Source organism: Engraulis encrasicolus, chromosome 16 (assembly GCF_034702125.1).
Source record: "Engraulis encrasicolus isolate BLACKSEA-1 chromosome 16, IST_EnEncr_1.0, whole genome shotgun sequence".
Taxonomy (NCBI): Eukaryota; Metazoa; Chordata; class Actinopteri; order Clupeiformes; family Engraulidae; genus Engraulis; species Engraulis encrasicolus.
In genome coordinates, this window is record NC_085872.1 from 21,939,502 (window position 1) to 21,954,501 (window position 15,000).

The 15,000-nt window shown below is 46.1% G+C and overlaps 1 protein-coding gene across 1 annotated transcript in view; it reads right to left on the minus strand.

The window, feature by feature from the left end:
* efna2a (ephrin-A2a) overlaps positions 1-13,622 on the minus strand; it is a 45,699-nt gene extending 32,077 nt beyond the window's left edge. Inside the window, exon 1 of the mRNA XM_063220292.1 lies at positions 12,715-13,622. Coding sequence (XP_063076362.1) covers positions 12,715-12,854 — 140 coding nt within the window. The 5' untranslated portion in view covers positions 12,855-13,622. The remainder of the gene's footprint in view (positions 1-12,714) is intronic.
* Positions 13,623-15,000: the final 1,378 nt, after the last annotated feature.

The following is a 15,000-nucleotide window of genomic DNA, read 5'->3' on the forward strand; positions in this document are numbered from 1 at the left end:
ACATATTTGTGGAGCGTCTGTGTAGCGAGCCTCAGCTCAGCTCAGTGTGTGTGGGGAAGAGGCATGTTGAGAATAGGGATGCCAAATCCCTGCTATCCTTGAGTGAGTTGACCCGAACAATCAACCTTTTCGTAGGAGCTAATCGCATCTAATCCCTCAACCTTAACACTACATTGCTATAGACCTGGTATATCGTATCCTACTGTGACTTCAACGCTACGCCTCCGGTAGAGCAAATAGGCACACACATCATAACCACATATCAAAGAGAGTATGCAGTAAAAACGTCAAGCCCACTCATCTGAAAAAAAATGACAACACCATAATTCTTCCCAAAGCCAACTTAAACCGTACACAGGCCCGCAGGCTCTGTCGCTAGTATATTGCTAAAATTACCAAGCCTTAACCACATACACGATATACAATGTTTCTTTGTAACTGAACACAGTTCGAGACGACGACCCTTATTGTGTCGGCTGTATTACATTACAGCGCTACTCTGCTTGCTAACTGTGAGAGGAGAGCAATGCATGGGGGCAGGCACGTGCAAGATGGCAGATAATGTGCTCGGAGAGGAATGTCCACTGCAATCTAAAACCACACACACATATTAGCAGAGCTACCGAATCTGATGGAAGGCAAAAAACGACACCACCGCCGCAAGGAGCAGAAGAAGAAGCAGAAGCGACTGGAACGCAAAAAAAAAGAAAAGAGGGAGAAAAAAAGAGCAATCTGACATTTCTGCCTCCTCACCAGAAACGAGATCCGCATTAAAAATAAACTAGATATCACACTCGCAGACAACAAACTTGCCGTGTAAAATCCTTTCCTCCCCATTTGCACATGGGCTCTGGCCTCAGCAGGAGCTCGAGAATGCTTCTGTGTGATCGCTCAGTCCATTAGAGAGAGACCGGGCCCTCTCTGCTGCCTTCTGCCCCCGCTGTCACTGGGGACCAGCCTTTTCTGGCTGAGCACGTGGCAGAGGTGGAGGCCATTTCAGTCAACATCTGAGAGAGAGCGAGAGAGGGGAGAGTGATAGAGTGACAAAGTGAGGGAGACTCGGGTGGGAAGAGAGAGAGAGAGAGATGTGGAGAGGGAGAGATGGGGTGGTGGAGGGGGGGGGGAGAAAGCGAGAAAAGAGGGAAGGAAAGTTGCTCCTTTTAAAGGAAAGTGCACACAATAGTAGCTGATGTGCATTTTCATGGCCGAAACTGGAAAGTTTTTTGTGTCTGTCTCTCTTTTTTTGGGGGGGGGGGGCTTTTTGCCTTTATTTCGAGATATAGGACAGTGAAGACTATGACAGGAAGCGAGTGGGGAGAGAGAGAGAGATGGGGAGGGATGGGGTTGGCAAAGGACCCGGGCCGGAATCGAACCCGGGTCAGCCACGTAGCGTAAGCAGACGAGTGCCCTACCGTTGGAGCCACGGTACGGCCTTGTTGTGTGTGTGTGTGTCTCTGATGGGGGGAGGAGGAGGAGGCAGAAGAGGAGGAGGAGGAGGAGGAGGAGGCAGAGAGAGAGGCATCATAGATTGCCCTCTATTTCTCACACATGATGCATGATGGCATGGCGAGGCCCCGAGGGAGCCGGCAGTCTTCCCCAGCAACCCAAACAGAGTGACATAGCAGCCATAAACATCTGTTGATGATAATGTATTTGATGGCATGCGGATTGGGAGCAGTGAGGGACGAGGAGGAGGAGCTGGGGTCCGGTGCAGACTGTCTATTTTATTTGGACATCCTTTGCATCATCACACGCTTCAAGCAGCAAGGCTGTGTCCATGTAACTGACAGAAATCAAAGTGCGCAGTCACTCACGGCCAAACATCTGGGTTATGGTCTTTCAGCCTTGAGTAATATGCATTTTGAAATTAGCAGGATATAAAGTTATGCAGCAGTAAAGGTTCATTAAAAAGTAGCCCTAGCAACACGAAACACACGCACGCACGCACGCACACACACACACACACGCACACACACTGCTGCAGCTGAGCCTGTTCTTGCCTTTGCTTTGTAGCCTCTTTGCGATTTCCCCAATACCCTCCCCTGCAGTCTGGTGCTAACACTTGTACCACATGCAGAAATAAGGCGAGCGCGGCCCAATGAATTATTTATACAGGCCTGTCTTTCAGAATTACACAAAGCTCTGTGAGAGTCTCAGAACGTGAGCAGAGAGGGACATGGCAGCTCAGAAGATGCGGTGAGCAAAAAAAGAGAGGAAGAGAGAAAAGAGAGAGGGGGAAGGGAGAAAAAGAGAAAAAGAGAAAAGGAGAGTGTGTGTGTGGGGGGGTAAACAGAGAGAGAGAGAGAGAGAGAGAGAGAGAGAGAGAGAGAGAGAGAGAGAGAGAAGATGCATGATACAAGTGAGTGTAACTGAGGTTGTGCCGTGAGCAAAGGTGGGGGTTGATGAGCGAAGAGTATTTTGACAAGTAAATTAAAGAAAAGAGGAACCATGCTGACAAAGATTTTCTGCCACTTACCCCACTTACACTGACTTGTGCTCAGAGCTCGCCACCATGACACAACAAATAGCAAACATAAATAAATGCGGAAGATAACGCTGCAGAGGTTACACTCTGTGTACATTTTTTTGGTGCCAGTCAGCAATGGATGAACCAACCTCACAAGAATAACGTCAGTTTGGTTGGCGCCTGTATGCAATTAAACACGTTTACGCTTCAGGCCTTCAAAAAATTAGACGAACATTTACCTCATATTTGTGTTGACGTTCATCATGTACACATAGCCTATAATGTAAACTGACAACTCGTAAATTGCTGGGTGGTACCAAGAACAAACGCATGGCATATTTAAGTCGATTACCGTGTGATGCATCCCATAAGCAATTACAATCACAGCAGCCTCCTCGACCAGCAGAGTTTCAAAATAAATAAATAAATAAATAAAATCCCTGAAACCGACAGCCTACTTGACAATCTTCAACAGCCACAGCCAACCACTGTGATTTTAAATTGTATGGTCGGTGGCATGGGCGAGCAGGCTCTGCATGCCCATGGCAACAACAACAACACCGGCAGCAGCGTGGGTCTGGCCTGTAGTCCTGTTGGAGCCACCATGGAGGTAACTGGAGAGAGTCCCGCCTCCAGTCATTTCAATGGGAAATGCTAGGCTAGTGAATTCAGCCAAAATTGAACAAATTTTTCAGCTTCAAAAATGTCGTTTCCGCCACCAGTTCACTCAGCCAATTACGTGCCACGTTAATGACTGACTTACAATTGACCAGAAAGATATATGGAAGACAGGCATTGGATGCATGGAGGTGCCCAACCACACACCTGGGGTAGATTTCTCAAAGGCGAAGTAGCTAGTCGGTTAGCAACTTTGCAGAGTAGATACTATAAAAGTTGCTAACTCCTGTGTCTCGAACGTTAGCACACGAAGTAACTACTGCTTGGAGTAATGTGCACTCTGAAGTAGTGGTGACTTTGAAAGTGAGGCGCCTCCTATCCGTATCTCGACAGTGAAGTTGAAGTACAGCTGGAGTAGATCCATTGAGTCCAGACATCACCTCAGCCACCCCAAGTAACACACAGCGCTAGTCTACTTCAGAGTGTGACTCCACCCATTAGCTAAACTTGTAGTACATATTTGACCACAAATGTGTCAATATCTTTTAATCCCGTGGTGCAAAAGCGATGAAAATCAATCGACATGCACACAAAGTGATGATACAGCTGCGAGAGTGTTCAGAACACAAATTCACGTCATGTCATTTGTTCGTGAAAAAAACCCGTCATATCCTTGGAATCTGATGAATCCCACACTAATAATATACTTTTAGCTGTATACCGATTGAATTGCGTCTCATTTCGATGCGTAATTTGTGAAATATTTAGATAAGAAAGTATTGGTTACTCCCGGAAATGCACTGGCTTACGTTTCAAGTTCTTAAATGTTTTTGGCGCGAATTTCATTTCATAGCCTAGGGGTATTTACGCTTGCCTATCAATGGGAAGACGCGAGCCACGCGGGATCGAAACCAGTGTGCAGCATGTTGACAACAACTCGTGAAATCGTGTTTTGGACCCTACAGTGTAACACATTTTACCTTGGCTGTACGTGTGTGTTGGTAATGCACAACATAAATTATCTATTTCTGTCAGATATTTCCAAAATTGTGGCACTGCAACCATGTGGATTCGACCCGGCGTGGCTTCTGTTTTCCCATTGGAATGCAAGCGTGAATACCACTAGGCTATGTAATGAAATCTACGCGAAAATTTCTTAGGGATATGACACTTCAACAGACGATTTTCTGGGAGTAACCACAACTTTATTGTCCAAATATTTTACAAATTACACCTCGGAATGAAACGAAATCCAATCGATATGCGGATAATACTGCATTATTGGTGCGGACGGTGTCAGATTGTAATGCCACGGCCGTGTTTTTTCACAAAGAAATTACAAGGTGTGTTGTGGAGGAAACAGCGGAGTCACGTTGTCGTGACATCCAATCAAATGTGCTGGTGGTGGTTGTACACTATTGCTTTCTACTTCACGCACTGAATTTAGGAGGAAACAGCTGAATCATGACTCAGCAATCATGCTTATCTCTTGTTGCTTCTTTGGTCACGCACTGCAATGCCAAGAAAGTAAGTAGCGGTGTGGACTCAGGAAAGTAGCCACACTACTTTGGGCTTACTGTGGGAATAGTAAGGTTTCGAGAAATGCATGGATTTTGCCTTGAAGTAAGTAGATAACTACAAAGTACATCTGTAGTTCAATGCTAACATTCCGGAAACGCACCCCTGTATAGGTATGTGTGCCCAACACTAAACTCGCGCACCCACCAATCGCGTCCACCCTCTTTGAGCGAAGTGGTGGCGGAATTGCGACGAGGAAGTGCCTTGCTAATCGGCGAAGCTAATCAGCCAAATCCTGACCTCCTGGGAGCCCCAGCCTCATAACGCACACAGCACCTGTTCCTGCTGGCCTTCAGCCTATGGGCAGGTGTCTGGGGAGGAGGACCAGGGGAAAAAAGTGGCTAGTCATCAACATTTGCAATATTGAATTGATCATCAAGCCTCATCACGTCCTGGCCCGCGGTGAGCGGTGGACGGCCGAACATAGCGCTTCGTAATAATGTGCTGATGATGGTGCCCTTAGTGCAGCAATTTCCTCCCATATGCCAAACAAACACCTTTGATTCCCGTCCACCAACATGTCTGCACCAGCCAGGAGGACATCAGCCAGCACAGATAAGACTCAGTGAGAGCGAGCTCAGCTCAATGAGCTAGCAAGACAATTGCTCACCATACCACAATGAATACAGTATGCACATGTGTGACTAGTGTGCGCACCACGCAGCAGCTCGTTTGCAGAAACACATTAGGAAGGAGCAGTGCATGTGCACACCGCACACCACACGCCAGGCTGGTGACGTCTGTGTTCTGTGCTGCCAGTGCCGCTCTGGTCATGAAGATCTTATGGTGGTGTTATACAAGACCCTTCAGAGAGTCAGGGAGTCAGGGAGAGAGAGAGACAGAGAGAGAGACAGAGAGAGAGAAAGAGAGAGAGAGAGAGAGAGAGAGAGAGAGAGAGAGAGAGAGAGAGAGAGAGAGAGAGAGAGCAGATGCTCTATCTGTCTAATCTTCAGTTAAAAAATTCACAAGATAACATTCAAACATGCATTTTAAATCTATATACTGTAGCAGTGTAATTTAGGCTAACATTTCACAAGAGCAGGATATTCAGATATTCGCTTTGCAAAGAGGAACTTGGCAAAGAAAAAAGACAGATAGGATAGGGGTGAAAAAAGAAACTACTGTCAGAATTTTTCAGATGGAGTTACATGCAACTGCATCGTCATTCTTCTGTCAGTCAACACTATTTTTGTCAGTTTCAGGCTGCAACCATCCGCACTGGGTCAGTTATCTGAGGCAGGCAACAAAATGGAGTCAAATCTCACATTAATTAGCTCTCTGGGGGCCATGCTCTATGGCACAGGAAAGGGAAGAGGCAGAAAATCCACAACCAACCAGAATAAAAAATAAAAAGAAGTGAAAAAAACCCTAACCCATCAACACTGACTTCCGAAAAATTCATAAAAACACAGTGTTTTTTCCTGCACTGCACTGCACTATAAAATAGGCATGGGATGGGATGGGATGGGAAGAAAGCCTCTGTGTTTTAATTACAGATGTGTCCGAGGGCAGCAAGGGACTGCACCCCTCTAATGGCCATTACGTACTCGTCCTGATTAATCTATTTAACTGTGAAGACCTGTCTCAGGGGTGACTGCATTATCGGTGTCCTGCGACCCAGCACACACATGCCCCACCTGCACACACGTGCACACTCTCTCTCTCTCTCTCTCTCTCTCTCTCTCTCTCTCTCTCTCTCACACACACACACACACACACACACACACACACACAGACACACACAGACACACACACACACACACAGACACACACACACACACACACACAGAAACAAATGCACAAAGAGACACCTCCAGCCCACAATCCACCTGAGACGGTGGTTAGGGCTGCCATGGAAGCACTAAATCAGCTGGCTGGAGCATTTTTTTTCTCTCTCTCTCTCTCTCCCTCCCTCTGTGATGTCCATTAGCAAATCATAGCCTCTTCCCTGCAGACCACAGGATCGAGAATAATAAAACTGTGCAATTTCACCACCACACAGCGTGCAAACATTTTTTTTCTGCCTCTCCTGCAGATTTTGCAATAAACTGTCTGGCCTTAACAGCCCTCTCGGCACATCTCCCACCCCCCTACATATCTAAGCAAGTTCAAAATTCCTAGTATGCTTTAACAAAGAGGACCAGCCTCTGTGATGGATAGTTCCGCGATGCCAGTGATGCTTGTTTGAAGTGTGACTGATCAAACAAAGAGCAGGCCGCCCCCTTCCCTTCAAGTGGCCCAATACAGTATTCCTCTGTGCTCCTGCTAAGATCGGCAGTGCCCTCCTTCTCTCTGCCGCTCCACTCCTCCGCTTCATTGACATTCCTCTCAGAGAGTTTGGCATTAATCTAAAAACAGGAACATGGCGAAGCGGAGAGATGCCAAAGAGGACGGGCAAGACACTCCCTTCCCAAGATCTGCTCCGCAGCGGGGCATCCGCGGGCTGTAATGTCCACTGTGATAGTGATTGGGTATGCTTTGTAGAATTGATTTTGCCGAAACACACACCACGCATCAGGCACAGAATTCTGTGAGCGCAAACATATTCACTGATGATAACGCTGTCAAAACAATGATTTGGCATTCTTCAAAGGACTTGTTTCACTTCTTTTAATGGGACATTACAATGCCCTTGCTGCTACAAGGAAGCTCTTTGTGGTCTTTTTTTCGTGAACAATCTCTGCCTTACTGTGCAGAGAGAGAGAGAGAGAGAGAGAGAGAGAGAGAGAGAGAGAGAGAGAGAGAGAGAGAGAGAGAGAGAGAGAGAGAGAGATTGTCCCTGCGTTGAAAATCAAACTAAAAAACCCGTTCACTGGAAGCCTCTAATTAAAACCTTTCTGCACATTAAGATTCTTCAATGCGTGCTGGTTTTTGAGCTCCTGGGTGATTCAAGTACTCCCTGTTCAGGGGGAGAACGTGAAATGGCGAGAACAGCTTGTTAACGCAAGGTCTTTACAGATTGGAATATGATGTTTGCCTGTGCCCATTGAGATGTACCTGCAGCAGCCTGGAATGGAATAAAGGCTTAGCCCGGCAGGTGAGATAGAGCAATCTACAACGTATCCCAGTCATCAAAGGCAAGGCAGGCCCCCTCAGTACCATCCTCTGTGGGTCTCTGTGGGATAAAATATCAAATTCAGTTGAGCTTTTTTGGGGGTCTGCACCTTAATTTACCCAGGGGTGGAGTGTCTAACACGGGAGGAAAATTCTTCCTTCTTGGCTCCTGTGCCCGCAAGCCTCCCTTTGAGTCCCTTTGAGCAAATGTGTTTCAAATCCCACATCATTTCTGGCGTTCATGGTCTATTCGGGTTTCAAATGAGAATTTCTGCCCCGATATCCAATATCACAGCGACCATGCATCCACTGGATCAAATGAGAGATCGGCCCTCAGAGGGGGGATTAAGCCTGGTTGTGGATATGGACACCCGAGGTGACTAAACAAGCTGCCTTGTCTTTTAGGATTTACCTCTGACAGAGACAATGTTTTTCGGCAGTCAAAACAAACAGTTTGCCGGTAACAAAAGGTGGCCATTTAGTTATTACAGCAACTTTAAAAGAAATCAATAACATAAAAAACCCAATGTCTTCAGAGAGAAGGATGGATGCTCCTCTATGGCTATCTGAAGCTTTGCGATGGCAGCCTCAGGCGAAAAAAAAAAATGAAAAAAGACAGGAAAACAGACGTGTGGGAGTTGCCGCCTGTTGCCGACGGAGGAGGCAGAATCAATATCCAATCTGTTGAAGTTTTATTCTGTGACAACACTCTTAATTAAGAGCCACTCTGGGTGCCGCTGTGAGGAGGCTGCCGTGCCGCACCAGAGAGAAGAAAGCAACATGGGGCCTGCCTTTTCCACCCCCTGTGCTGCATGAAACGGTGAATCGCGTCCGAGCTCCAGGCTACAGTACGAGAGTTCACGGCAGCTGACTGAAGGCTGATGGACGATGTCTTTGGGGTGTGTGTGTGTGGCGGGCATGGGAGGGGTAGGGCTGTGTGTGACTGGTCATGCCGCTAAAGTGTTCAAAGCGTTCGTAGCCTGCAGACAAGGGAGGCCTGTGCAGAGCCTTTAAAGATCGAAATGCCTGCTTTGCGTTCCGCATGAACGCCGTCCACTCCAAATCGCCTCTCACTTCTCACATGCTTCTCATTGACCACGTTTTCCTGACAGCCCTTTCTTGTTTGTCTGCTGTTCTTTGGCTGTGGCCGTTTTCTATACGGCTAATCGTGGTCTACAGGATAAGGTGCTAACAGGTGAGACGCTCTGCTGAGAGCCAAGGATAAACACCCTGAGCTTCAGACGGACACAAAATCATTTTTTTCCCTGTGTAATAATGATGGCATTGCAGATACACTGTCGCCATGAGATGCTCGGCATACCTGTGGTGTGCCTCCGCCTTATCAGAGGCCAGAATCAAATGTAGCCGACACTGCAGTGTTCACACGTCTCTTTGACATTGCAGACAGCTAGATAAATAAATAAATGTAAATAAATAAATATATAAATAACTGTGACAGGAAAGCGTTTGGTCCCTCCAAGGCTTCCCACACACTGACGGGGCCTATCCAGACACATTCTTTACGCTTTACTTAAAGCATTGACGGGTACAAAAAAAATTCTTCTCTCCTTTTAAAACTTTACCAGGACACCCAAGTTCCCTTGAAACAACGACACGTCCTTTGAAAAAAAAAAATCGATGGGGTTTTTGGTACTGCCGTTTTTCAAGGACGGCGCCTACCGAGGATTCAGTTTGTTCCCTAATGCCTCAGCATTGACAAGCTTATTAGAATGCAGCAGAAACACTCTTGCTTTGCAGCATAAAGTCATCCAGCTGCTCTGATATTGGCTTTTGCATTAAATAATTGCTCTAGAATTTTCTTACAAAAAACCAAAACACCCACCCGCCCAGCTAGGTGATATGCTGCTTGTGTGCTGCCGATAAGCATCTGAGAAGAAAAAGGCTGAGCCCCTGGTCGCATTAACTGTATGAGTAACAGTCAGGCTTTCCACAGGCTCAATCAGGTTATGAGATTGTTCTGCGAGCAATAATCTGCCACGGGAGTGGAGGGCCCAGTAAATTATGTCCACCACTGAAAGTCACGGGTGAAAGTCACTGTAGGTCAGGGACTCAATTAAGGCTACAGTTCAAAACTTTGAGTCCCAAACCTCCAACACACCCCCCCCCCCACATTAATTCCAGCACTCCCTCTGGTCCCTTCACGCTTCAGTTTTGAAAATATGTATTTCATCTCGTGATGGGTTTTATCGGCGCTGCCTCAGACAGACACACTCTCTCCAGGGGCTCTCCCAAAAAGAAACCGCTGGAAGAAAAAAAAACACCACACAGTGCCAGACAGATATAGGGAGATAGAAAAGAGAGTGAGAAATACAGGCAGCCAGAGAGGAATAAAAATATCCCATTTCATTCTGTGTAATAGGTATGGTTACTGAGTATGGGCAATGACCCATATTAAGAAGACCCACCGCAGAGCCTTTCTGGTGGTCATTTGCTGGGTAAACAGTCCATGTGAGCTGCTGTCTATTATTTCCCAACGGGGGGCAGGGGCAGAAGTATAATGGCACTGCCGACGCACATAAACAGAGCACAGAGGGGGGAATGTGTGTTCTCTCCTATCTCCGCGTGGAGTGGAAGGCAAACACCAAGAGAACAAGGAGATTAATAGCTTTCATTTTTCGAAACACAAACCTGACAGCGAAGAACCCCTGAATGCAAATGACAAGGCCTGGAAAGGTGAGCGCGCGCTCTTTTGAAGGTCTCTCCCCACCATCATCATCGCCCACCGCCCCCTCACCATGCACGCCGATTCAAGACTCAGACCCCTCCTGGCAGGATGCAACACTGAAGTATTTCAAAGGCGTTACATCATCGTCATCAGATCGTCAGTGCCATTAGGCTGCGGGGGGAGAAAGCGCGCAATTGCATGTAAAGTGCCGGAAGGGGGGGGGGATGACATGTGCTGATTTACGATCAACACACACAGCATTCATCATGCGCTGCGTCCACCACTGATAAAGTGCCCCGTTAGCATCCAGTGTATGATGAGGTAAAAATTCTTATCGTTCAGTTATTTATAACCACTCGCTCCCATGTCAGCCGAGTGGAGGAGTGAGGATGCGGTGGGGCTCCAGGGACTACGGACTGAGCCGCGGTCAGCCCCAGCACTGCTTCTTCATGCATGGGGGGGCTGGTGGACGAGCTTGGCCGCTCTGAAAGCGGTTCCCCTGTGCCTGGGGGTGGGTGGGGGGTTTGCCATGCCTGGTGGCAGCCATGAGAGCATCTGTGCTCATGAAGGAGTGACGGCCTCCCGCGCTCACCATCAAATGGCAGTTGTTCTCTCTTCCGGCCGTTTCTGGGGCGGTGGAGCACTCGACAATCTGCCTTCCTCCTCCAACCCAGTCCTGCCTCCGCACACACACAGCTCCACCGAAAGGAGCGTGATGAGCCGAGAGTTCTGTAAAAGAAACCTCAAAAGCCCAAAGCCCTTGGAGGAGAGGAGGCGGCCTTTTGAAGGATAAACCATGGGATTAGAATAGCCGATCCTCTTGGGTTACAAAGCCAGGCATTTTCTTTCACTTTCTTTCTTTTCTTTCTACCTCTTCGTGTGGACCCCCAAGAGGGAGGCCATATTGGCAGAGAAGGCGATGTCCACTTGCTTTCATAGAGTGGCCTTCAACAGCACAGCCCCTGTTGGAGGGAGAGGTGGGGGAAGAAAGCAAATCCGCTTGCAGGAGGCCAGCGAAGACGCTCAAGGTGAGGTGCCCTACAAAGGCTCATCTCCAAAGGCATCTTAGGCCAGTGAGGTAGAAGCAGAGGGGTGACGACCTGCATGAATCTGATGATATCCCACTGACTGGATTTCTCCTTTTTTTTCTTTTTCCAGAAACAATCCATATTCAGGAGGGATGAAAGCCAAAACACAGTGTTTCCCAATACACAGGTTTTTTTTAAGTCACTTGAGGTGTCACAACACTTACACCTCACAGAGGATGTGTGCATTATTAAAAAGTTGTTTGAATATTTCAGTTTTGGGTTGATGGGTTTCTGAAATGCCTCTTCATTGCTATGCATATAATCTCATAGAGAGACGTGTTTACACAGGCAACAATATTTTTTTCCAAAATGCCAGGGTCAGCAGAACAGAATGGATTTGTTTTTAATAAGGAGGCATTGTATGTTCAGTCAATGCAAATCTAATTTATATCTGCCTCTATTTATTCAGAGTAAACCCACCTAAATGAGATTTATCACTGTACATTTGGGGCTAGTGTAGGACATCTGTCACATTTTCCCGCGCAAGTCAAACACATTGGCTCAGGAGGACAAACGTTCTGATGAGGTGGACGTAATTTGGCGGGCACGCGCGCGCCTAGCTCAAAATCTTCAACTGAACCTCTTAAATATTTTAAACCTCGGCAGACTACTGATGCTCTGCGAGCAGGTCCCCGTCTTAACTTTGCTAATTCAGCCGTGAGAGCACCTTCACGGTGTTTATTTATCCAGCGAGCCTCTACACCTGAGGAGAAGCCTGTCAGAAGTCATTAGGCTGACAAACCCAGTGCGCTCTCCATGTCAATGAAACACAGTCTGGACCAAGCAGCACTGAGAACCCGGGACAACGGTGTCATTTGCCGTCAGGAGGGGTAAGGATGCCTTGGAGATTGTCATAGAAAACACTTGCCAATCACACTTTATAGGCTATATTTGACATGAGGCTATCAAATACACGAACTAACTAGCCTATACAGGCTGTGAGATAATAGGCCTACGTATATGATATTTTTTTGACCAGACTTTGACAGTTCCGTGGTCTCATCGTTGTTTTTGACTGCGCTGTTAAAACAGGTTAATAATAATGTCATGGCGTAAGCACGTGAAGTTCAGGATTTATACAACATTTGAATTGGACAGTGATTCTATGGGATTTCTACGGTAGGCCGATTCAACAGTCTTAGAAAAATTCTAACTGGTTGCACAATAAACCTGCATTACATTGTTTGTAGCCTACAGACTTGTAGAAAGGAGTTTTTTCTTACCTGGAGTTAGAACTGTTCCAGAAGACCGCGTGTCTGTCTGTGATGATTTTGTCGTCAGCCCACACGGATTCCCAACATAAGAAGGTAACGGCAATCAAGAAGACAAACTCCATAGCACAAGTTCGTCCACGATTGCCCATATTACAATGAGCCTAAGACTTCTTTCTAAGTTATAAACTAGTCAAACCAATACCTATCCGACAATCTCTCATTGTGTAAATATTACTTCACAGAACAGGGCTACCAGTGCGTGGGGGGCGATGTTCGTTCCAGACCATTTGAAAGCGGCAATACATTTTTAGTTAGGCCCGATACAACATTGCTAGAATTATCCTAGAAAACACATCTCGACTTTGCAATTTCTGATAAGCTGTGTCAAGTGTCTTGGCAATGCAATAAACACGCATCCGTTGCCTACGACTCCATTATCACGCCAGATCAAAATTCTCCAAATAGCCTACGTCAACCGCAGATAAGTTTCGTCCCTGACAACTAGGCTACAGCTCACATAAGTGCAAGTGATTAAGAAGGCGAATCATGCAAAAGTCCCAGAGGTATCCTACGCATGTGAATTTAGCTTTCACAATTCTCGGTTTTCCCCGTTAAACACCTACTCGTGCGTCTCGCAAGATTCATTTGATAAGTGTCCCGGAGTAAGAGTCAGACATGTCCATGGTGTGCAGTTCTGATTCAGTCCGTCCGGCAGCTGGCTACATCACTCCTGCCGCACACTGCTACCACCGATTTCATTAGGTCCTCAAGTTTTAGCCTCCTCGTGGAGAGGATGCTCCTGCCTCCAACGTAACGTTACGCGTTAGCCTCCAGATAAGAAAACGAAGCTCGTTTCTCTAGGCTGTCTTCAGATGCCGCTATCACATGTATAGCACGCACTCACAACCTGCTCAAATATCATGTACAAAGAATTAATGTTTCTGGCATAGATATTGTATACGCCCCCACCGCGCGCACGGCATCCGTATTGTGGTACCACTCTTTCAGCTCTCTCCTCTGTCAGCAAGCCCACCTCAAAACTAAAGGGCGGGGCTCAGTTTGGACTTGAAGTTTCACCTCTGTTTTGATGGGTTGGTAGTCTTAAGATTCGTCACAGTGTGTGAGAATCTTTTCTCTTATATCACTTTACCAATATGGAAGACTCAACCCAAAAAACGAATGTGCCAGCAAATGCGTAATGACTATTTTTTCCCCTCTTTATTTTCATTTATGCCTACGTTACTGCTTATTTATTAAGTCCAACTTACCCATTTGTTTCACCATTATAATTGTGGTCTGAGTGTATATCATTCGTATGTTAAAACAGACTATGTCAGAAAATATGCACCCCCCCCCCAAAAAAAATCCACAGAATTCAATGGGGAACATTACCCTTTCAGAATCGGTATTTGCGCGCCACCTGCTGGTTTTGACCTCAAGATTCGAGCCCCTTCTGACAAAGAATAACATTTAGTGGGACCCCATAACCTACTGACAGATAGTTAAAGTAATGGAGTTCTTTAATTTAAATACAATAAAAAAATCCAAGTACTAGACCCATGTATTATTATCAAGAAATAAGGGCACGTGAGGAGTGATGAATGTTTGAGGACAACCATCGAAATGATATAAGGTTAAGATTGGATGCAGCCTAAATGCCGTGTTGAGAATCAAGGGGACTAAAACACAGTGAAAAAGAAAAGAAACAAGACGGATAGGCCTATTATCAACTCCTTAAGAAAAGTGGGGCAAAATATCTATTTACAGATAGTCAGATTGAATTTGTGGAATAGAATTTGTTTTTACTTTACATAATGATACTTCTCAATGTATTGTAAGTTCTTCTGTGGCATCAATACAGCAACTGAGTAGTCATAAGCAGTTAGGGCGTCAGCGCAAAGGTTGCCGGTTTGACTCCCGACCCACCAGGTTGGTGAGGGGAGTAATTAACCAGTGCTCTCCCCCTAGCCTGATAAACCAGCCTAAATGTGAGTGGGTGTCGCTGGTTTACTAGGCTACAAAAAAGCCCTAAAAACATTACCTGATGTATTCTGGACCGAAATGTTGTATAGGCCTATTGAGAAATATTGTAAATGTTGTGGTGACATTTTTTTTGTTACTGTTTTTCTGAAACGAGGAGCAAAAAATATTGAACTTTTAATGATATTCTAATTTTATGTATGCACATCTGGAAAGAATAAAGAAAAAGTAGATACTCCTACACAATATTGAAAAGGCCAGTATATATGTACAACATATGAGGTTGTGTATGTACACACATCTGCTTGAAAGACA